This window comes from Squalius cephalus (genome assembly GCF_949319135.1).
Source record: "Squalius cephalus genome assembly, chromosome: 18".
NCBI classification, from domain to species: Eukaryota; Metazoa; Chordata; class Actinopteri; order Cypriniformes; family Leuciscidae; genus Squalius; species Squalius cephalus.
In genome coordinates this window covers 25,367,088-25,392,264 of record NC_137139.1, presented here as the reverse complement: position 1 = coordinate 25,392,264, position 25,177 = coordinate 25,367,088, and the positions used below count along the sequence as shown (strand labels likewise).

Below are 25,177 nucleotides of genomic sequence, written 5' to 3'. Positions count from 1 at the left end.
ACTATATTGCATATAGTTATATGCAATATGACCTATTTTATGATGTGTATATACACAATGGGCTGTTTGTGTCATGAGTGTGAGATTGACGCTATTTGTAAATATGCAAGTAATATTGCCATGTAGTTTGATATTCATATTGAGATAAGAGATATTATTGGATTTACTGTGTTTGCATTTAAATACATTTTAAGAAAACAAAAAAATGAAACTACTATTCACATTTGATTTGTGACTGTTGCAGTGGCCAATATGAACATGTTTTGAGTTATTTATTTAAATATAATGCATTTGTTTTGGTTATAGGCGAGAAAGTATGTGTGTGGTTTGGGATTGAGTACAGACTCCTACACACTCACACACACACACACACAGACGCACACAGCAGATGGAGTGTCAGAGAGTGACTCAGTGAGATGGTTTTGTTGGATTATTATGTATTTATGTGTACACCGAGACAGAAAAAGAAGGAATATTCTGGAGTGCCAAGGTTGATGTTTGTCTTTTGTAGGTCAGCTTGCAGCGTTGTCTCGTACGTGTGTAGCATTAACACAACCGGAGTGTGTTGTGGGTTGTTGTTACCTTGCGCTGTGTCTTTGCACTGAGCCTCACACAAACACTGATGTGTTTCTCTAGTGACTAAACGTTTCATGGTTGCTGAGTCATCAGTAGAGCCTGTGTTTGGAGTGGTTTATTGAGTTGCTGTTGCTTTAGCATTTGATTCCTGTAAGGAATGATTCATGTGCCTGACAGACCTGATCATAACAATAACATCCAGCACTAAAATTACATGCTATTTACAATTAAAATGTTAAGAGATGACATCTGACTGAAAGAATATGACATGACGAAATATTGATAAAAAGAAATTCATACATTTTTTATATATTATTGAGAAGAGAAGAAAAGAGAAGAGAAGAGAAGAGAAGAGAAGAGAGAAAGGTCTTTGAAGCTTAAAGCAAAAAGACTCCCAAGTGCTAGTGTACAGCCACAGTGACAACACACGGTGACATAACTTTGACAATCCGATCAAAGGAGAGAGAGAGAGAGAGGGAGAGGGAGAGAGAGGGAGAGAGAGGGAGGAAGGGGGGGGGGGGGGCAGTGAATTGTTGGGATTCTTGACTGTACAGTGTGATTGTTTATGTATGTAGGACATTGAGAAGCATTGTTTTCATTAATTATAGGATTTTCCCCATTGTTTTCCTCATTCTAAAAAAAAGGCAAAAGTTTGATTATATAGAGCTTTGAGATTTTTTTTTTTTTTTTTTTTTGTCTGGTTGTTTGGAAGCTGTATGAAATGAAGTGAGAAGTGGAAATATCTCAGCCTGTGCTCGCCATGAGCTGCAGGATTTCCTGGGGCCTAGAAAATTGCTTTTCACTCAAGGGATTGAAGTCATTAAATGCATTGTAAACTACAAAGAAGACATACGACCCTGTGCCCTGCCTCTTTTAGTCAGTCACTGCTTGTGATTTGGAGGGCGCTTTTCAGATTTCATTGTTTAGGTTGTAAAGACATACACGGGTACGGCCCTGTGATCCCGTGTTCTGTTTAATCTGCTTGTACAGGAGCAAATGCTCCACTCCAATATTCACACTCACAGTTTGCCTCAAACAGTAAATTCAAGATGTTTTGACAAAATATTGTCTTAGTTACTTTGAAAAACATGGTATTTGATAACTGGGTTTCACAAGAGCCTTTTGCATAACAAAATTCTCCATCGCACATGACAGAAAAGCACAAATCTCTTTAATATCTCAGTTGTTTCTCCTAGATTACATGGCTTGTAGATGGAAATTTTTACTTTTTACTTTACAATCTCTTATGCCTTTTCTACAGTATCAGGAGAGATCTTAATGTCTTAAACTGTCAAGTCAAGCATTTCTTTATTCAATTATTTTAAGTGATTTTATTTAATATTATTTTTTATATTTTACATTATTTTAACTCAATGCTCATGGATTATTTTATATTTTTATTATATTTTATTTTGTTTATTCACTTTTTTTTATTTTTTTTTACATTTTTCAAAACTCTTGAGCATTGTTGTTGTTTGTTTATATTTTTCCCTATTATTTTATTTCATTTTTATTTATATTTGACGTTAATTTATTTTAACTCAATACTCTTACAGTAAATGTTACCAGTCTCATTTGTTTCTATTTTTAGCTATCCTAAGGGGTTTAAAAGAAATATAAGACACAAAGCTGATTCTTAATGAAACAATGCTGAGAATGCTATTAAATATCCTGAGCTATGAAAGAGCAACATCTGGTTATAACACTCTCCTCTGGGACTTTATATCTAAATCTAACATAATCTTCCCAGATGTTGTCAGTAGAACTCATGGTTTTATAATCATTTCATGGAAGTCAATTGATCTTTATTTGTCAACACAGAATTTGCTTCCTGGAATTAGTTTGTCATGTGGCTACTCTAGGGCAAGTTAAACCACCAAGCTACTGGTGTTTGCCACCCCTGAGCCTTGAATTATATAATGTGTGATGGTACATGGTGTAATGATCCAGAACTTTGTTTTGGCCTCAGGTGCGCAGGTGGATGAGGAATCCGAAGGTGAATGTGGAGAAGGTCCAGGATAAGGGCTACTTGTCTCCGTGTCCGAAATGTCAGGAGGGGCAGGACCTGTGGTACACGCACTTCCCAGCACCTTACGGCTGCTGCCACAACAGTCCTGGAAGATACTACCTCCCTCACCCCCCCAGCCCTCTCTATCAGACCTGTGCCCCCTGCACACCCTGCCAGGCAGACAAGAACAAGACATGCAAGGTCAGGAAACTGTCTGTTTATTAACCTTTCCGTTATCTGTTAATTGTTTATTCATGCATCTATTCATCCTTTTGGAGTGATTATTAAGATTTCAGGCATCTTGAGTCTTTCTTGACTGACAATTAAAATTGCACTTTTTTTTGTCAGTAGACAGTGTCATAATTGGTTGCATTTTATTTTGATGTTTTATTGAAACTAAGAGTTTTATGGCGCTTTTCCACTACACAGTACCAGCTCGCCTCGGCTCGACTCGACTCAACTCGCCTTTGTTTGGTTTTCCACTGTGTAAAAGTTGTACCTGTACCTGCTTCCAGGTACTTTTTTTCGTACCACCTCCGGCGAGGTTCTAAGCGAGCTGAGGCGATACTAAAATGTGACGTGAAAACACGGCAGACTGCTGATTGGTCAGAGAGAATCGTCACTATTCACTGCGTCATCATTGCACGCGCCAGACGGAGTATCCTGAATAAAAAACAGCAAAAACAAAAACATCCAAAAACAGCATACACTCGATTTCCTCCATTGTCCTGTGTGTGTGGGTAGCGGGTGTGTCTCGCGTAGAAGATTAAGCACGGCAGTTTCCTGCGGCGTCGCTATGACGACCAGGTACTATTGTGGAGGTACTATCTGCAATGGAAAACGGAGCGAAAAGTGAGCCGAGTCGAGACGAGGCGAGTCGAGTCGAGTCGAGTTGAACTGGTACTGGTAATGGAAAACCGCCATTAGACCAATTAAAAAACAATTCTCTAGAAACATTTGTTTGAAACATTTTGATGAGAGAAAGGAAAACATGAAGAAACACCTGGAATATTCTTTAATAAACTGCCAATTTTTTATTTTACCTGCGTACAAAATCCCTACTTTACATTAAAAATATTTAAATTTCTCCTTCATGTTCAATTAAATCTGATATTGTGATAAATACAAAGTTCTGTCTGGACCTGTAGTTGGCGCAGGCTGATTGGTCCTTGACTCGATCTTCTTGCAATCAGATCATTCTCTATAAGGGACAGCTGATTGGTTCCTGCTGTATCAGTAGCCAATGAGGTCGCTGCTCAACCTTCAAATACATGGTCAGCATTTACTGTAGCAGTGCAGCGCGCTTTCAGAAACCCTCCACCTTCCCCAGCTCCACCTGTATAGATCTGCTACGGGTAATTCATGTATGCTATATTGATCAGACGCAGCATGTCTTACTTGCTCACAGCAGCGTGTCGTGTATGTAATGGCAGTAGCAAGTCCTGTACTTACTCTACAGCAGTAGCAATAACAGCAGCAGCAGCAGCGACCAAACATCAACATTGTCAAACCATTACCATGCCAAACACAGAAATAGACAGAACTAAACTCCATGGTCCATGGAAAATTTGAGAGAAAATAAAAGGATTTTATGAATATTCAGATTGAAATGACCTCAGATGGCTTACCACAGTTTACAGCAAACGTGATGAGAGTAACAATTATAAATAGGGTCTGGTAATTACTATGCCATATACTTCAGGACCTACAAAACTCGCTTTTGATGTAATTTTTCTCTATTTTGCTTGTTTATTCTGATCCCTTGCGGTGCAAGCTTTTAATCTTAGCGTGCCGTAGGGATGCATAAGAGGCTGAGCATGTTGTCTTTCCATTTAGCAATGCTAAACAGCTTCTCAGGGTTGGCCTGGGTTAGATGAGTTGAGCGCTCTCTCACTTTCTTCCAGTTGCTATTCTGACTGTTTGATTGGCTCTCAGACAATAAGTATTAGAAAGATGACACAGAGCTCAGAGGGGGTCTGGATCTCAGTCATCCCTGCAGAGAGAGAGATCACATGACAGCATTTCTGCTTGCTATATGCAGCCTCAGTGCTGTTACGGTTTATGTAACAGACAGACAGTTTGAAATACATTCTGTTGTGTTGTTATGTAAGAATGTATTTATTTAGCAAACTTTCAGAAAAGTGCTGTGGTCAAGCTCTAGCACATTAACTGTATTAGCATATAATCTGATTATTTACAGAATTGCATAATAGTATGGAAGCTTCCAGGATGGAGAAATGTTAAGTGCTAAAGTTAGCCATTGCTCAGTGAGGGACTGTTAGCTTACGTGAGGGTGTCAGCTTAAAATGTTGATAATGTCATACCAATTTCTGTGATTTTATTAAACATGATGGTATGTTTTACAGTGAGACAAACCAAATAACATCACAGAACATCACAGTCAATTGCCAATACTTTAGCTAATTCCTAATTGCATCAACTGAAAGTCATAGGAAGTGGTTTTTGTTTGGACACTGCAAAAGACTAAAAGAATGGAAAGTTATGTTGGGGATTCTATAAATTCTTTATCAATTAAAACAATATTCCCAAGAAAACATTTATTTGAAACATTTTAATCAGGAAAATATGAAAATATGGAAAGGAAAATATGCAGAAACATTAGGAATATTCTTTAATAAATTGCCAATGTTTCATTTTATCTGGGTACATGACAAAATCCCTATATACACTGGAAATATTTTTAACATTTTATTTTAAACTGGAATCCCCAAGAAATAAAAGGATTTTATGAAGCACATTTTAACAGCAACAAATGAAAAAAAATGTGGAATATTGCAAATAAATTTGATTTGAACTGCATTTTTTATGTAATAAATAAGATATAATATGAGATATAAATAAGTATATTTAATACAAAGATTTTATACAGATTTATTATATATTTTAATATTAAAATTACAAAGTAAATATTGTCTAGATAATATATTTTATTTAATAATTTGATTTACTTAATTATTTATAAGAAACAATGTGCTGTTTTTGACATTACTATTACTATTTACAGAGCATAAATGGGTATATATACATGAAAATATATATCCATCTTTATATTTTAGGATGGGGGTCCCTTGGATCATATGGGAATCATTCGATATACAACATTTTTTTTTAAAAAGAAACTAATTAACATTATTTCCATGTTTCCAATAATTTTTTTTAAATATATAAAAAACATATTAACCCAGCTGTATTATTCCTTGCTCTCTCTTATACCGTATGTTGTTTTATTTGCAGCACTATATAGATAGACAGACAGTGTCAATTAAATAACGATGGTTAAAACTAGCCATCTGAGGCTTGTTAGATTTTGAGTACGATTGATTTAATAACCTCTTGCCTACTTCTCCCCTGCTTTGCCACAAACAGTTCTCAAAAAACCACAGAATAATGCCCGAGCTGTTTTATTCATGATAAATGTTTTTATTCATGATACATTTATTGTAGGAGCTACACAACTGTATATCAAGGTTAGGTTGGGTTAAAAATATATGTGTCCTGACAGGGAGAATGGGAGAGGAGAAGAGGAAATATTATAAGAGAAAGAAAAAGCGAGAGAGATGACACATCATTTTGTGTCCAGTCTGTCCTGAGGGTGAAGTTATGTAACGTATATCAGGGTGAGAATGACCGAATCGCAGCAGCAGCGTCTAGAAATGACTGAATTCATTCAGCAACCTGAGAGTAATATCTAATTCTGTTCATTCTCATAACCTGCCTTCATCATCACTGTCGGCTCAGATCTTTCGCTAATCAGTCATCGTTTTAATTGTTATTCTGAAGCTACAGCCCATTTTGGTTTTGCAGATAAAGTCCTTCCAAACTCTCCCCATGCAGTAACCTGGGCATGTGATGGATCTGTATTGTGTTGCATTCATTTTGCTTTATTGACTCTTGACTGAGGAACATGATCGTGTTTTACAGTAGATGTTGCCTGGAAGGATTTTTATTTCACGCCCTGTGAAAATATGGAGAGCAGTGGGGCTCCTTCTCGCTCTGCGTGAGGGTTTGTGTGCTTGTTTGTGTTTGTGGAATTAATGTGGCAGAAAGATGCAAGGAGCGGGAGGTTGTGCCGATGACTCATCGCTCATGTGGTCTGTGGTCAGATCACACAAACGCACACACGCAGGGCGAGTTTTTATAGTGCCAGGTTTCGCCGGGTTGAAATGAGCATAAAGTTTGAATGACCACATTGCGCAGGCCTTCAGATGGATGAGGCTTCTTTAGTACTGTGAGCCTGGGATGAGATATAGGTGTTTTATATGGAGTCTCTGCTAAATAATTACTGTATAAAACAGATTAGTTATGACTGATTAAATTCTTCGCTGTAGAGTGTTTAAAGTAAACTGACAAAATGAGACCTTTTTAATATCACATTAACACTTCTCTTAGTAACATAATTAAATGGAGACTTTTGCTTATAGCATCACTTACTCACCCTCCTCGTGTCGTTCCACACCTGTATGACATTCTTTCTTCTGCAGACAACAAAATAGTATATTTTTAAGAGTGTTTCAATTGTTTTTCGTCCATACAATAAAAGTAAATGGGGTTCAGAACAACATTGGAAAGAAGAACAAAGAAAGTGACATGTGATCCTGTTAATTTCTCAACTGTATCTCCTACACCCTTAAATATAAAGGTTCTTTTGTCACGGTCACCAGCCTAGTCACCACCTCCTTCACTACATTTCCCAGCATCCTCCTTGGCCCAGACCAATAAACCACTCACCTTGTGTTCCCTCATCGTCTAGTCTCGTTTTACCCATGTGTGTGGAACCTGTAGGACCTTTATCTCCCGTGTCTTCTTCCGTGTTACCTCCAGCGATCATCCTCAACATTCTTCTCCAGCGATTACATTCTGTGGTTGAGTGGATCCTCCTACACCGTCGAGGAAACAGTTCCAGATCTCCCTTCCGTCCCTGTCTCCTCACTGTGTCCCATCTCAAGATGGCCGCCACCACGCTTGAGCCCTCATCTCTGGCCAAGATGGCTGCCACCATGCCTGAGAGTTCGTCTCCGGTCAAGATCGCCGCTGCCATGCCTGAGAGTTTGTCTCCGGCCAAGATGGCTGCCGCCATGCCTGAGAGTTCGTCTCCGGCCAAGATCGCCGCCGCCTCGCTGCCTGAGCCCTTCCAGAGTCTCGTCCTGTCGAGACCGCCGCCCTTCCAGAGTCTCGTCCTGTCGATGTCACCGCCAGGCTTGAGCCTGTTCTCGTGAGAGAAACGCCAGAGACTGTTCACGTCATGCCTGCCGAGCCAGAGACTGTTCACACCATGTCAGCCGTGCCTGTGTCTTCGGACAAGATGGCCGCCACCACGCCTGAGAATTCGCTGCCGGTCCCTGAGCCCGCTTCAGCCCACAAGCCAGCTCCAGAGTCCAAAACTCCACCCAAGAAAATTTTGGCTACCCGTTCACGGAGGCTGTTTCCGAGACTCTCAGCCCTGAAACTGCCGTCTCTGCCCTGGTTTCCTGATGGGACGTCCCCGCCCTGGCCACCTGAACTGCAGGCTCCGCCTTGACCGCCTGCACAGCCTGCTCCGCCCTGGTCTCCAAAGCTGTCGGCACCGCCCTGGAGTCTGCATGCCCTGCTCACCATCCTGATTTAGCTCCAGGACGCCCACCCCCCTCCTCCCCGGTTGCACCATCTACGGTGCGAGGACGCGCCGACCGGGAGGGGGGAGTACTGTCACGGTCACCAGCCTAGTCACCACCTCCTTCACTACATTTCCCAGCATCCTCCTTGACCCACACCTGCACCTACTTCACAATCACCTGCACCTGTCAGCGACCTCCCTCATTAACTTCACCAATAAACCACTCACCTTGTGTTCCCTCATCGTCTAGTCTCGTTTTACCCATGTGTGTGGAACCTGTAGGTCCTTTATCTCCCGTGTCTTCTTCCATGTTACCTCCAGCGATCATCCCAAACGTTCTTCTCCAGCGATCCTCTCCAGCGTCTGTGTCCTGTGCTCTCCTCTCCCTTGTGTTGGCCATTTACCTGTTTGTCTGCCCATTGCTGCAAAACAAACTTTCACTTGTTCTTCTGTCTCCGGGTCCTCTGTTCCATAACATCTTTATTGGGATCGATGGTTCCATGAAGAACCTATAACATCCATGGATTCTTTCCAATGCACAAAAGGTTCTTCAGGTTATTAAAATGTTCTATACATTTGGGGAAATTTATTTTTTAAGAACTGTGCATTGAAAGGCCCTTTTAGTAACCCAAAATGTTATTGCATCACTGCACGGGAAAAACCCTTTTGGAATCTTTTTTTAAGAGTGTAAATGGCAATGAGATCAAATGGAGCACTTGTTCATGTCTCCTCCTTAGATTTTTCTTCTGAGAAAAAGACCCCAATAATCTTATATGTGTCTCCTCAAAAGCTCAGATTCAATCAAAAGTCGAAATGAACTCAAACATTTCTCAGTAAGTTCTCCCAGGATCAAATGATCTAAGACATGCTAACCACATTAGTTTTATCGATTTATACTCTTGTTATTTTTCCTAAGGAGAAACATGTAGACAACAATGATACTTCAACAAAAAGTATCCTGAGCCATAAAAGAGCAACTTCTGAGCTATAAAATGTTCCTTTGTGCAAACACAACCACAAAAACACACACTTGCCTTCGTCTGTCCACAATCCAGAGCATGTGTCATTAGTTCCCGTAAATTCAAAGCTGTTTTGATGTGTCACTGGAAAAGCTCTGCTTTTAAACGGATCAAACCCTGCTGAGATGTTGTGGACTTTAGCTCCAGTTTTAGTATCATTGGGATAATATTATAGTTTATAGGCTATATAATGAGAAATGTTGCTGAACTAAAGCAGTCAAGTTTAATTTTATTTCAAGTAACAAAAATGTGTTTTTTAAGTGGTGGGAGTAGATTTAGTTAGCTTTAATAACCCTGATTAGCATGTCTTATTTTTAGTACACAACACCATTTCTGTTGCATAAGTAGGTACAATCATGGCTTCTGGAGGCCAATTAGCAAAGTACTATTTTTATCTGTTTGTTCACGTGTCTCATCTCTGGCATTGTAACCCTTTGCCCCGTATGAATCTCTGGTTGGGGTTAATGAGGCTAATGGTTACTAGGTTTCAGGGAAAACACGTCACACAGAAGTGCTTTCACCAGAGCCCTTAAAGCGACAACATCAGTGTCAGTTCCAGTCAGACCTCCTGCGCTGGTTCAGGTGATTCTTTATCTCTGTTTTGGGCCTCATGTCTTTCTCCGGCCCTTATACACCGTTGCATGCTATCTCTCTGGTGCTGAGCCAGTCGAGGGTGGCTCCGGGCCAAATTCCCTCTCACCTTCCAAGCGTGGGCTAGTGGTGTCAGCTGAATAGAAGTTCTTCTGAGGAAGTTTGTGACCTTCACCTACTTTATATATTTCCCGCTATAAAGTTGAAGGAGCTATTATATTTAGAGAGCTTTATACTGGTGCAGAAAAGGCCTGAATCATACTGTAATTTTTCCTGAATCGTTCTGCAATTCTGCTACAAAGAAGCACAGCGGGCTAATAGATTTTAGGGGGGAGTATTTATTCTGTGGGAATGGAATACTTTTCTATACAGAGCGGGTTTAATTATGCTTATAGGATTTAGTGTGTAGGGCTTTGCTTAGCTACTTGAGGGACAAAAAACGCCCCAGAATTGAGCTAAATCTCAGAAAACGTGCCTTTCGGGACGTCTGAGGATGTTCAAAATGATTCATGAGTAAAGTTTTAATTTTTATTTTTTATAATGACATGGTTTGTCTGCATTGATTAAAAATAGTATTAAATGAAAACAACAAAGGTTAAAGTATGTCATCATTTAGATAGCTTGGGTTGGAGAGACAAGACTTGCACGCTATAGCACTCATAAAATATTTTTAGCCTTTATGGAAACTGATAAATGTTAGTTTAGTTTACACATGACATATGTCCATGAACTTTTTGTTAAATCAACATCAAGATGTTATGTTAAATGTTAAATGAATGTATAAGGGAACCTCTAAATCTTAGTTCCTGTGACTGGTCACCATTTTTCTTTTTCACAGTTTTTAATCACTTTTTGCCTCAAATAGTTCATTTAAATGGTCCTGTGGTATGGCAAATTAATTTTTAAAAGTGTAAATCTTCCATATTTTTTGTCAATTATAGAAATTAATACTTAGCAAGTAGGGCTGGGTATCGATTCAGATTTTACAAATCGATTCGATTTCGATTCTCAAGCTCTCAATTCGATTCGATTTCGATTCTCGATTCTCGATTCGATTTTGATTCTAAATTCGATTTCGATTCCACTCAATGAATAGCCTATATATTTAATACAAATCCTATATTTATAAAAAAAAAAAAAAAAGAAGAAAGTAAAGTGAACATAAGTTTGGAAGTGGTTAATTAATAAAAAGAAATTAAGAGCTACCAACCTGTATATTAAACATACAATAAATAGACAGGGTTTTGATGCAAGATGAAAAATTTATGCTGAAAATTGGACAAGTCAGAACAGTCGCATGCCTTGATCAAACAGGTTAAAAATCCTCATATAAACCCATAAAAAAAAACTTGCATATATTTTATCTGTCTAGGTAGGACATATAGGCCTACAGAAATTGAATAAAGTTATCAAACAGTCTGCGATGCATTAATTCTAAAGTATATATAGACTAATCCTTATTAAAGTTACAAAAGTTATTTAGTCAAGAGCAGTGAGTGTTTTTATCTGTTCCCTTTGTTCTTTGATTAACTTTAATGACAGAGATAATTAGTGGCTACTGTGTACTGTCCCTTTAAGAGACCAACCGCTGCTAACAGAGACGCGGATCTCACACGCGCCTCATCATTCACGTTCATCATAAGACTGCTCTTATGTTATGAAGATACTCGACAAAAAGACATTTTGGCCTAATTGTGTGTGTTATTGTTCGTTCAAGCACGAAAGAGAACTGTATTCTGGGCTGTCTTGTGCGCACGCACGATATCAGCTCGAGTCTTTCTGTGTCACAGGACATTCACGTCATTGCGTAGGCTTGACATCGCGATTGCGATATGATTAATTGTGCAGCACTAGTTGAGGTTATTTTATGATTAAGATAAAACAAACATAAAATCTCACAGCATTAGCTATAAAATGGAGTTTGCAAGCCTATGAACAGTGGAGGAAAACTAATACTGGCTTTTGGGTAATAGATAAATAAATATGGGAAAAAATCGATTCGTGGCGTTTGAGAATCGATTTTGAATCGACCACATTTTAAAAAACGATTAATCGAAAAATCGATTTTTTTGCCCAGCCCTATTAGCAAGGATAGAATCACGATTTCCACATAAATATTAGGGAGCACAACTGTTTTCAACATTGATAATGATAAGCAGCAAATCAGCTTATTAAAATGATTTGACAGCTTTCCATCACAGGAATAAGTTACATTTTAAAATATATAAAAAATAGAGAACAGCTATTTTAAACTGTAATTGTATTTCACAATTTTACTGTTTTTACTGTATTTGTCATTAAATAAATGCTGCCTTGGTGAGTATAAGAGACTTCTTTTAAAAACTTTAAAAAGCCTTTTCAACAGTATAGCCTAGTGTATAAATATATATTGTATGCTTAATTGAAGTACGTAATCTTTAAATGGTTATACATATTATGAATTCAAAATAAAGTATGAACATAAAGTGCATTTTAATGCTTTATGATTCAATTGAATTCAATGCATTTTATGCTTAAAGATAAACATATTTAAATCAATGTAATTTAAACCATTTGTTTAAATAATATTTTTGCCAGGAACATTTTACACACCAAATACAGGACAACTTCCCAAAAGTATTTCATGCTGCAGGTGAAGGACTGGAAACATTCAGTGGCTTTTGTTCCCAGCTGGGTTTCATGATGGGATGCAGAGGGAGGAAAACCTTTGGGAATTCAATATAGGCTGATCCCATACAAGGGTTTGGGTCTAATCTCCTCAAACAGGGCTACAATGTGAGATTTACCCTCCATGGCAACATATGCACACATAAACAGACATAAACACACCCCAGGTCTTCAAAAATATAATGACATTGTATTGACTAGAAAATCTCTGCCTGGTAAATACTGTCTGAGAGACTTTATATAACAATAGCAGTGCAAAGCCTTGCATGAGAAATGCCAACTCAGATACTGTTTGGAGGAGAGGTGCGAAGGGAGGGAAGAGTTGCTGATTAACCATTTTTTATCTTAGCTTTTTCCTGTAAGTGCACTTACATAATCGGCAGCTTTTGATGTTGAAATATTTGGGCCAGGCTGAGTGTGTGTGCACTAGACTAGGCCCTTAAGAAAGGCTAGTTGCAGTTCCGAGATCACCTTTCCCTGGAATCTGTGCTTCATTTCTGGCATCAAAGGCTAAAGAGCAAAGTGTGTCCTGATTATTGTGGATTATAGAATAAGATTGAGTCGCTGCAGTGACGTCTTTCACTGACCCTTGAGCTTTTATCAATACATATACAGATTTAGTCATAACTCTGATCTTTAGTCGTGAATGTGCTAAAAAGAAACTTTTGAATCAGTATTTTATGCGATAATGATACATTCTTAGTGAATTTCCCCCTATACGTCTTGATTAACTTGATTATTTATTTACTGAGAAAAGCTAATTATTAAATGGCGAAATTATTTTTTCTATTTATACTTTACTGTCTCACTTATTGTGTTGTTTTTTGCATATAATGCTTACTCATGAGGTGGTGTGACACTGGTTAATGTCTGAGCTGGTAACTAAACTTTTGTTTTTGGTGGATTGAACCCCACAACAGTCAATCCTTTAACTATTATCATTATGGCCTTGAACAGATTTTTTTCAGAGAGATTGTTCCTCCTCTAAATGTACTGTGAGTCCCTTTTGGTAAAAGCATCAGCTAATTAACGGAAAAATTACGGAAAAGTTTTGTGTTACGTTTTGTGGTAGGAACGATTTAAAAAAAAATTGTTTTTAGGAAGTCTCATAGGGTGCAAATTTGAAAATATTTTTTTAAATAACTGACCCCAAATTTTTCAGTGGTAATATATAATAATTTATTTTGACTTTGGTAAAATAACAATATAAAATCAATTATTTATAAACAATTATTGTTATCTTTACAGTATCACTGTAGATTGCTCACACAGTATATATAAGTACATGTTCCAACATGATCAACATCTTTGTTGATCCTTGGAACGACATTCCAATCAGCCAATCAGATTTGAGGGACAAGTTTACAGTTTATGTCAAGTTTAGGTTTACAAGGTGCTTCTACATCAGTGTTATTCACCTATCATTTCCCTCCGATTTTAGGGATAACTTATGGGTACGGTTATAAGTTTAGGCATAGGGATATGGTTAGGACTAAATTTTCAAAGAATGTTGTTCAAGGATCAACAAAATATGTTGATCCAGGGTCATGTCTCATTTGGCGAAATCATGGTGACCCGCAGTATTTACAGGTCTTTATACATGAAAATGTAGATTTTAAGAAGGGGGTTCCTTGCAAGGGGATTTTTTTCATCATATTTAGGGGTCCTTGGCATCAAGTTGTTGGGAAACCACTGAACTAAATGATTAGCTGTTTACTCGCTTTACCTCAAGGCTTACCTCGTTTGTGTTTTTCAACAGGTGAGAAAATGGAAGATGCTCAGTCGACATCACAATGATAGTAAGGTGAGGGAGGCTGAGTCAGATGGGCATGTGATCTGTCCCTGGGTGATGTCACCCCTGCTGGGAAGCCCCGTTCTGCTGGAATGTTGCATCTGCAATGGGCCCTTCATCACTTACGGGCACGAGGAGGCATGGCAACCACGTCAGCGCACACAGGTCAGCACAGAAACACAAACAAATTACAGTGTCTCATGCAAAATGAATGAATATCAATTGATGAAATGTAAAAAAAGTACACTTTTCAAGCAAAATATTTCACAAAAAGCTTCTACATTTTTAAATCATAAAACAATAGATACACTCTAAAACAATGCTGGGATGTTTCAACTCATGTTTGGGTCAAATATGGACAAACCCAGCCATTGGTTTCAATTTTTTGATGAAATTTTATGGTTGGGTTTGTCCATATTTGACCCAAACATGGGTTGAAACAATCCAGCATTTTTTAAAGAGTGCATAAAAATAAGACATTTGGATGCCTTCTGGTTGTCAAACCTTGTGAAAAATTTCTGGAAGCATTATTTGTTGACATTTGCGCCAATTTTCCATTTCTCTTCAATCTTTCTGGACTGAGCTTAATTTAGCCACTTAGTTGTTTACACAAGATAAAAAAGAGCAGTGAGACACATGGGCCAGGAAAGCTTAGCGTAGGTGCATGTGCAAAGATGTTAATACTATCCCTCACATATTTCAGCATTCTGTTAGCCCGCTCTCCAGGGAGGTTATTAAAGAAGTGGATATGGGTAATTTCTCTTTCTGTCGCTCTCTCTCTCTCTCTCTCTTTCTCATCCTCTCTCGCTCACTTCACACAGAAAGCTTTGCTGCTTGGGTGGAAAACTGTATACCGGATGTCAGATCATTACATTTTTTGCAAACTGTAGATTAAGACCGATGCGACAGTCCATCTGGACGTCATCACGTTTCTCAGTAAATCTAAGGCACATTATTAATGAAGCAAAGTCCTATTTCTAATATTGTTAGAAATGCAGTTTCGCTAAAAAAGAAACATTTAGGGAAACTCATCACATTCAGTGATGTTACTTCCTTAAGGACCATGCAAGGCCTCATTTTGTCATTAAACTTGTGTATAAGTCTAAAGAGACATGCAATATTAACACAACAAAAGAATGTTTTCATTGAAGACACGTTGCACTGACCTACATTACTTTTTTTTCCCAGGCAATGGACCTCTACTACCATGGAGACCCTGAGTCTGATTATTGTTGCCCCTCTGACACCAGTAAGTATTTTCAACCAGTCTTTTCTTCCTTTCATTGCCTTCATTTCCACAATCTCCTTCTCTTTCTTATACATTTTCTCTCATTCACTCATCGTCATAATTCCCTCAGGATCTCTCTTCGATTGGTCAGTACAGTTGAGTTCCTTCTCTTCCTTTTTGAGTTGCTTTGTTTCTTCTCTGTTTTTCTGTTTTGCTGGTATAAGCATAACCCGTAATCACCTTGATCCATGTAGGCTTAGAGTTGAACCTTTAATAACTATTTTTAGGGAAGTGCTCAAAACAGCACTTCTGTGAATAAAGCACTCCTACACTATTCAACTGCAAACACTCAACACCACCTGGTAATGGTACAAATGCACCACACATATCAAGTCCTTGTGAACATGCATTGTATTTGCAAAACTGACACTGATAATATTGTATGTATAAGTGTGATTATTCAATTAGAGGAACTTTTCTTTGCCCTAGGATGATTTTAAAGGGAAACAAATGTCTAGTTTCAAAGGATAGAATATAATAGATTTGAATTGTTCTTTTAAGACATTTTTCCTATTTTAAATTAAATTAGCCTGACTTCTTCAATTTTGGGCTTGTTTAACTTTTTGTTTGTAGGAAATTGATCAAATATGCACTTTTACTTTGCACTTATATAACAAATAAATACATAATAAAATGTTTTCATTTGGAATTTAGGTATAGATTTTTTTTTTTATTATTAAAAGTGACAGTAAAGACATTTATAATGTTACAAATGATTTATATTTCTATTATATAGCTTTTTATTCATCACAAGAATCCTGAAAAACTTTTTTCACAAAAATCTTAAGCAGCAAAACTGTTTTCAACATTGATAATAATAAGAAAAGTTTCAGCATATTAGAATGATTTCTGAAGGATCATGTGACAGTGAAGACGGGAGTAATGATGCTGAAAATTCAGCTTTGCCATCACAGGAATAAATGACTGATAATTTTTAAATATATTCAAATAGAAAATGGTTATTTTAAATTCTAACAATATTTTATAATATTACTGTTTTTACTAAATAAATGCAGCCTTGGTGAGCATACAAGACTTCCTTCAACAACATAAAAACATCTTACCGACCTCAAACTTTTGAACAGTAGTGTAAGTTTAAGTTTATATTGGGTTATGACATAAATTAGAAGTGACATAGAAGCGGTTTCCTGTTTGTTTTATTTTCCATGATATCAAGTAGTCAAAAAGGCCCTCATTAATAGCTCAGCCATAAATGATCTGTTGCTGACACTGTGGATAAAAGATTTTCAAACATTCCTTAACCATGACATGGTTGTATAATACCAGTCATTTAAAGGTTACGTGATAAGCTTATCTAAAAAAAAAAGCAAATGAAAAATACTAAAAATAATTGATTTATTACCTTTATCTTATTTCTTTGGAAAGTAGATGTTCCCTTGTTATATCACAACACTGAACCTAGGACAGGTACAGAGAGGACCGTGTCCTGAGACCAGTCAGCTGGTTTAAATGTGTTTCCCATTTAAACAAATCATGCCAGAGTATGGAGTACTCCAGAAATTAGGGAATTTGAAATCACTTGTTTAGCAGTCTCATAAATGTGTAATTTAGTACAATCCCTATGAACTACAGTACATCTTTAATACATTTGTTTGTGTTCACATAACATTGCTCATACACTAAATCTGTCTAAATGATCTCATAAGCTCCAGAGTTTCTCCTGATGCAGTCATTGCAGGTGTGTTTGTGTACGCACATATTTGTATGCATTCATGCGAATGTGTGTGTCTGAGGGAAATTGCATAATGCTCTTGAAACCAGCGTATGATTTAAGTCCACATTAGTATGCATAATGTTTTGGTCCTGTATTGAGTTCTTAGCAGCATTTAAATAAGATTTTACGTAATCTCCATCATCCAACATAAATAAACAAAGTGGTTGGACACTTAAGACTGAAGCCCCATTGATCTCTGTGAGCTCCCTCTGTCTCTCTATCCTCTCCCAGACCTCTATTCACTCACACACTTCCTATTTACACAATGAGAGATTGAAAAAGACGAGAATCTGGATGAGATGAGCACAAGGAGACAGAAGGGGAAGAGAATCAAAATAGAGAGTATTGAACTGCAAACTTAGTTTCTAAACATTGCATAAAACTGTTGCGAAAAATAGACACCTATGAAAGTCATTTATGACAGTGGTGAAGACTTATAGAAGCGTGGCATATGGTAGGGAAAACCAGGGCTAGTTATCACGCAGCAAAGTTGTCACTTGTTTTAAATGTTATAATGTTATACACAACAATGCTGTGCTTGTAAACCACACTCCCCTGGTCTCAAGAGGCGCGTTAGCGACTGACACTAGCAACTGCAGTCTTTAGCGTCCTTGTTAGCGCGCCCGAGGCGATGTACATTTGGTGCCGTGACCCGGATGGGAGTGAGGTTTAAAGGTGAAGTAAGTAACTTTTTTACCTTAACCGAACAGCTTCGGAGTCATTGTAATAGTTATATGACTTTTTTCGGTTTGAATGGTGGTCGTCTCGCACCCCCCATGTGCCTGTGAGCCGAAAAACCACCCTTGCAAATTTGGGCCGGCGGGCCTCAGCGTCAGGAAGTATTGCGTGATATCAGGTCTCGCGATGTAACGAATTGCTTTACGGCACTGCACACATACACTATCTAAACATTTATATGCTAGCCTTCTGTGTATCATACATACCTCAGTGGACATGGCTCCGTGCGTTCGCCGGGTTCTTTGAAAACAAATGCACATGACGAGCGGGAGAAGATGGGAGGGGGGAGAGTCGCCAACGAGTTTCCACGACAGTGTTGTCAAATATCTATTCCGAAGCTGTGTAGGGGGAGCTCTATAGAGAAACCCGCGAACAAAAAGCGAGAAAACAGCGAAGAAATCGGCAAAGCTGCATAGTTCCGCTTTAAGGGGGTTAGTGTAATGGATGTAAGCCAGTAAGAGCTGTGTGTATAAACCTCACTCCCCTGGCCTCAAGAGGCGTGCTAGCTAGCGACTGACACTAGTGGTTACAGTCTTTAGCATCCTTGTTAGCACACACGCCTCCTATGCAGGTGTTGTGCCGAATTTCGACCCCCGCCAAATTATTACCCCTATTGGTAGGTTTGGGATTAGTTGTGGGGGAGGGGGTTAGGATTAGGGGTGGGATTAGGATTAGGCAATCAGGTACTGATTTAAACGAGGGGGGGGTAATAATTTGGCAGAGGGTCGAAATTCGGCACAACACCGGAAACCCTTTGTGAATAATTTTCTTCATAATTGTTGTAGTGTTTACATTTGGCGGAAAAGCTGATATTATATATTATTACAATAAAGGTAGGCTAAGTTTTTATTGTGACAACTCATTCCTCAATCAAACCTCATTCAATGTGACAACTAGCCCCGGTTTAAAGATGATGTGTTTCAGTGTTTTATGTGTGATCATTTTCATGCTTTGTTTTTCTAATAACTTAAGTGTTTGAGAGGTTCGCTTCATCATGTTTGTTTCATCTGAATTCTCTTATTCAGACAGAAAAATACAAAACTAAAGGTACACACTCCATTCCCGCATTGAAAGTCCCCTCAATGGTCTCAATTGTGTTGCACACGCCACTGATGCACAAAATACTCTGTTGAGGTAGGCAACTGACTGGGCTTTGACAGACAGCCTTCAAGATCGTTTAGCTCTGGCTTCGCTTGAAAATAGTGAAGCACATTGTTGGAGGGCTGGAGAAACTCCGCCCCGCAGATATCCGGTGTCAGATCAGCCCTGGTGGAATGCGACGGATTGAGAAAATCCTTTCACCTCCAAACTTCCTCATCAAGCGTGTCTGCGGCTCCTTACTCTTTTCATTGACCCTATGAAAGACAAAACTTCACCGCTCACATGTAAGTTGAATCTCGCAGAAAATATCGCGGAAAGTTTGTACAATGGAACTGTTTTAATTTAAATGGTGGTTCGCTTATTGAGGCGGTACTGGAGGCATCTCTAGGTGCGTTACCTCAGGGGCAGTGACCCGGTTTTAACACTGTATTCATATCTTTATTGGTTTAGTCTGATATGGGCACTTGGCCCTGCCTTTGCCAAATATATGAAACGCTAGTCAGTCTCGACTCTCATAACAGATATTTACAGCACAATGAGAACTTCGGCGGAAATAAAAGGTTTGTACTTTTTTCAAGAACATTATTCATAATAAACCGGTGATATGTGTAGGCTATCCAATTGGCCAATATAGGCTATAGTTAATAGCCTATAGCGATTTATTCAAAACATCTGGAAGGTGGGAACGAGCGTTCAAACTTTTTAGGCTTTACGATATGGTTACTTTACAGTGTAGCCTACTTAAGTTTGAGCTATGCAAAAATGCATATTAAGTGGATGTTCATTATAGCCATCATGTTGTATTAATTCATGCTTTCTTGCACTGTATCATGACTGATGTCTAAATTGTCACAATAAAATAATATTATTGGGATGTATGCATTAGGCTATCTTTATTCAATTAATGTTGTTAGGTGCTATAGTTTTTTTCTCCTAATAGCTAATACTGTGACTCGAACATTTGTCACTCGCTGGTGACTCGAATGCATTTTGTTGTAAAGCTTTGGTACAGTGCTACTGTGATGTAGATTTTTTTTTGCCACAACCCAACCATTAATCCAGTCATTTATGAGTTTGAATCTTATTGAGGCTTATGTTTTGAGTGTTTTTTTTTTAAATATATATATATATACTTATGAGTTGGGTATGTGAGTGGGGTATGACATTGTGTAACTGTGACAAATGGCATTTCATGATCTTGTGTAGGCTAACGTTACATATCATCACGGGCTCTAAATGACAGAAGGAAAGAATGCAGAAGAATGCTTGCATTTTCCTGGAAGCAAGTTAATGCAGCAAAAGTCCGACTCATTTCTGCGAATTCGTTTTGAACACCCATTCAAAAACTAATTAAGCCATTTTTACGTCGTGACATTATTAGGCCTTGACATCGCGGTGTGGAATATTAGCCTACTTCAAACATTTAATATGTAGGCATATGATATGCAAATTTTTTTTAACGTTTTATTTATTTATAAAATGTTTACTGTAAAAAAAATGCTCTTACTATCACTATCATCGGTTACTTCTCATTATTCAGACATGTCGACAGAGATCGCTATTCGTGAGTTGACAGAACGGCTCGGACTGAATCAGTTTGATTCGTGATTGAATCGTTCGGACTATTTTTGTAAACCGGTTCAACCGATTCATTTGAAAGATCCGACACAAAAGAACGGTTCATTCACCGTTAATACAGTCGGTAGTTTTCCAACGAGTACTGAAGTTTGGCTCGAATCCCTTTGCTTTTGTCTCATTCATGCGTCATCTGTCACAACGAATAAAATGGGTCTTTGAGAGAAAACGTGAGGGGAAAGAGCGAAATAGTGAGCTATTATAGGATACATTGACATGTGCACTCGTGAATGGCATATATTCTCTTTACAGTTGTATACTGAACAGACACATTAAGAATGTGCAGCAAGACTGGGGTTGTATTATGACAGGCAGAGTTTTTTTTTTAAATAAAAGAAAAGTGCAGTGACTCATTGGCTCCAGTTTTGTATCGATTTTGAACCCTTCTAACGTTGCTCTCAACAGAACATGTAGTCCTGCTGAGCTTGTTAGATCCGGGAAGATCTTGTTTTCAACTGCATGTAAACATTAGATTTTGAGGCGTGACGTGCTCGTGGTGTACCCTTCACTCACAGCTGTCCCCTCATAGACGTCACGGCTGACTACGACAGACCACGCCCCCTAAGACGGAGACTTGCGTCAGGACACGCCTCCTCTGTAAGAACACAGACAAAGACACGCCTCTTAGCGGAAAGCGATCTCTAGCCTCCTCCCCCAGCCTTTTAAATAGTTAGAACAGTAGTGTAGGAGTTCAGTAGCGCTTTGTGTCTTTTTGGTTACTGGCCCGGAGTGGAAAACTACAATGACAATTCAAACGGAGACGAGCGTTCCAGCTCCAGACTTGACCTACTCTAAAACAAGAGGACTAGTAGCTAATCTCAGTGGTAGGCTTTGTTTTTCAGTGAATGGAATCTCTTGAGCCAACTTTAGCAAATTAAGGGAAGCATATTAAGTGATCTTTCTTTTAAATGTATTTTTTCTCTCTCTCTCTTTTATGTGCAGCCTTTATGAAACAGAGAAAGATGGGACTGAATGACTTTATCCAGAAGCTTTCCACAAACTCTTATGCATGCAAGCAGTAAGTTTATTTTATGTACATATGTAAAGAAATGTAAAGATGTTTTTTCTACTTTTGCCAAAATTATAATTATTTTTTTTAAATGTACAATTATAGCTAATATGCTTTCAATTAAAGGCTTAAAATGCATTTATTTTGTTGAAATAACTCACCAGGCCATATATTAAATTATTTACAAATTATTTTAAAATAGTTACTATTTATTTTTTTACTTTTTTACATTTCTACATTTCTCCTTGTTTGTTTGCTGAACTGCCCTTGTTAAAACTTTGCATCTGATCTTTTCTTCTTGCAGTCCTGAGGTCCAGTCCATCTTGAACTTGACACCTCCACAAGATGCTGAACTGATGAACAGCAACCCTTCCCCACCGGTATGTTGTTTGGCCATTGAAAGCATGTGTGATTATGCACAATGCATATTTCTACAAAACAATGTCTGAATCGTATTTGTCTAATCATATCTCTCTCTTCTACAGCCAAGTCCTTCTCAGCAAATAAACCTCGGTCCTTCTTCCAACCCCACCGCCAAACCGTCGGACTTTGACTTCCTCAAGGTCATCGGAAAAGGCAGCTTCGGCAAGGTTCTTCTGGCCCGCCACCGGAGCGATGAGAAGTTCTACGCAGTCAAGGTGCTGCAAAAGAAAGCCATCTTGAAGAAAAAGGAGGTAAGGGATCATACAAAGCAATTCACTTCTCGTGACAACTGCCTTAGGCTTTTTGTCTAGCAGTAATATGTAGAATGCATTGGTTGCATATGCACCCTGAAGTATGTTAGACCTCTTATCATGACCTCTAACCTCAGGAGAAACACATCATGTCTGAGCGCAACGTGTTACTGAAGAATGTCAAGCATCCTTTCTTGGTGGGCCTGCATTACTCCTTTCAGACTGCTGATAAACTCTACTTTGTACTGGACTACATCAACGGCGGAGAGGTGCGTAATTTAATTTGCATTGTTTTTAAGAAGTTACACAGCAGATAGAAGAATATTTGGTCACTCTTTAGAGGTCCAATTCTCACTATTAACTATGACTTTTGCTTCAATAAACTCCCAATTACTGCTTATTAATAGTTAGTAAGGTAGTTGTTAAGTTTAGGTATTTAAGGGGTTGAATATGGTCGTGCATTAATATGTGCTTTATAAGTACTAATAAACAGCCAATATCATAGGAATATGCATGCTAATAAGCAACTAGTTAATAGTGAGAATTGGACTAAAGTGTTTATTTGACTCGAAACACTACTTTTTGGGGAGAACATACTATAAATGATTTTTCTATTTATGGAGCTGTGGTTTGCCAACTTTTTGCCTAATTCTAGAAGAACAATATTGACAAGAGAGAGTGATAGAAAATAGATTATTGGAAGGAGACAGCGAGGTAGATGCAGACAGAAAAAGGATATCCTGTCATGAGAAGCAAAGAGGAGCGGCTGGGCTCTGAATAGGAAACTCTCCTCAGGAAATGGCTGGGAGGGGAAAGTGTGTGAGGTGGGGGAGCCAGATTTAGCAGATGTGGTGGTTTAGACTCGATCTAACTCAACAGACATCTCTGAGGGGCTGCGGGGGGCGTTCTCATTTCCTGCCATTGTTCAGGATTGCAGAGTCTAGAAAGCCTTGATTAAGTATGTCATTCAGGATATGGAATTCACAGCCTAATCGGTCTCCTCTTTCTCTTTGTCTTTCCATAGCTGTTCTATCACTTGCAAAGGGAGCGATGCTTTCTGGAGCCACGTGCGCGGTTCTATGCAGCCGAGATTGCAAGCGCCTTGGGGTACCTGCACTCGCTGAACATCGTGTACCGAGACCTGAAACCAGAGAACATTCTCTTGGATTCACAAGGACACATAATCCTGACTGACTTCGGCCTGTGCAAAGAGAACATAGAACCCAATGGAACAACATCAACATTCTGTGGAACACCAGAGGTAAACGCTTTTATTGGTAGACAGCGGCTGCTTTCAAACAACGCCATTGCATTTGCAGTCGATAAGCGAACTCGTCTTGATGTTTCTCTATTTGTCTTGCAGTATTTGGCACCGGAGGTGTTACACAAGCAGCCGTATGACCGGACGGTGGACTGGTGGTGTTTGGGTGCAGTGCTGTATGAAATGTTATATGGCCTGGTGAGTTATTTCAGCAAAATAAATGCACTTCATGTCAGTTAGCTAACTTGGAACTGACTTGAGTACTTGGCTTTTTACATGATTGCTGACCGTTTTTATGGTTTCTCCACAGCCTCCGTTCTACAGCCGTAACACAGCGGAAATGTACGACAACATCTTGAACAAGCCGCTGCAGCTCAAACCCAACATATCCAACGCTGCCAGACACCTGCTGGAAGGCCTGCTGCAAAAAGACCGAACCAAGAGACTGGGCTTCACTGATGACTTTGTAAGTGCATTTGAATTTTAACAGTCTTTGCCTGATTATATCAAATAGCAGTTTGATGATCTTATATCTAATGTATCTTCTATTTCACTTTTGTAGACTGAGATCAAGAACCACATGTTCTTCTCTCCCATAAACTGGGATGACCTTAATGCCAAGAAGCTGACGCCGCCCTTCAACCCTAACGTGGTACGTTCCAGCGCTCTTCTTGGTTGACTGTGGGTTATGACCACATTGCACTGGATGTTAGAGATAAGAAGGCCCTAGTCATGCTGGCATCATTTGTGATAAGAGAACGAGGTTAACATCCAGCAATACATTGCAACTTCTAACCAATTTATTCCAATGTCAATTTGTTGTTTCAGACGGGGCCTAATGACTTGCGACACTTCGACCCCGAGTTCACAGACGAGCCGGTGCCAAATTCAATCGGCTGCTCCCCGGACAGCGCTCTAGTCACAGCCAGCATCACGGAGGCAGGCGAGGCTTTCCTGGGATTCTCTTACGCCCCTGCCATGGATTCCTACCTGTAGCCCGTCGAAGCAGAAACCTCATCCCATAGACTTTGACCTGTAGCTCATTACCATGGAAACACTGTCCCATGGATTCACACCTGTAGTGCATCACTATGAGAAAAGAAAGCCCGTCTCATTTCCCTGCCTCCAGATAGGGGGCATTTGCACATGGCATATGGCAGCTCAAAAGGCCTTTGTTAAAAGGCCTGAGTTTTACACGTTAAAAAAAGACTCGTCACCTTCATCGTCTGCATCCAAATGCACGATTTCTCCTCCGCTTTCACCCCAGGTTGTGTCAGACAGACAGATGGGGAAAAAGAACGAGAGAAGATTGATGCTGATGGACGTTTGTTATGTACTTTTCCTTTCTTGAGATTCATTTCCAACTTATTCACTTTTATAGGATTGTTTGTGCTAGACTTCAGTGTTTTGGATGGATTGAATGTGTGTGTAAATGTGTATGTGCCTTCATTTTAACACCCCTTCACACA

At 38.9% G+C, this 25,177-nt stretch overlaps 1 protein-coding gene across 4 annotated transcripts in view; it reads left to right on the top strand.

Annotated features, from left to right (window-relative positions):
* The window catches only part of sgk1 (serum/glucocorticoid regulated kinase 1), a 35,908-nt gene extending 10,874 nt beyond the window's left edge, over positions 1–25,034 (top strand). The window contains exons 6-17 of one of the 4 annotated variants that reach the window (XM_079848868.1): positions 2,546–2,785; positions 14,235–14,432; positions 15,456–15,516; positions 21,707–21,782; positions 22,078–22,153; positions 22,259–22,447; positions 22,585–22,716; positions 23,472–23,708; positions 23,811–23,906; positions 24,019–24,174; positions 24,271–24,360; positions 24,537–25,034. In XM_079848868.1, coding sequence (XP_079704994.1) covers positions 2,546–2,785; positions 14,235–14,432; positions 15,456–15,516; positions 21,707–21,782; positions 22,078–22,153; positions 22,259–22,447; positions 22,585–22,716; positions 23,472–23,708; positions 23,811–23,906; positions 24,019–24,174; positions 24,271–24,360; positions 24,537–24,704 — 1,719 coding nt within the window. In that variant the 3' untranslated portion in view covers positions 24,705–25,034. Of the gene's footprint in view, positions 1–2,545; positions 2,786–14,234; positions 14,433–15,455; positions 15,517–19,144; positions 19,690–21,144; positions 21,589–21,706; positions 21,783–22,077; positions 22,154–22,258; positions 22,448–22,584; positions 22,717–23,471; positions 23,709–23,810; positions 23,907–24,018; positions 24,175–24,270; positions 24,361–24,536 lie in introns of those variants that run through there. The other 3 variants (XM_079848870.1, XM_079848871.1, XM_079848869.1) reach the window with 3 other exon arrangements.
* Positions 25,035–25,177: the final 143 nt, after the last annotated feature.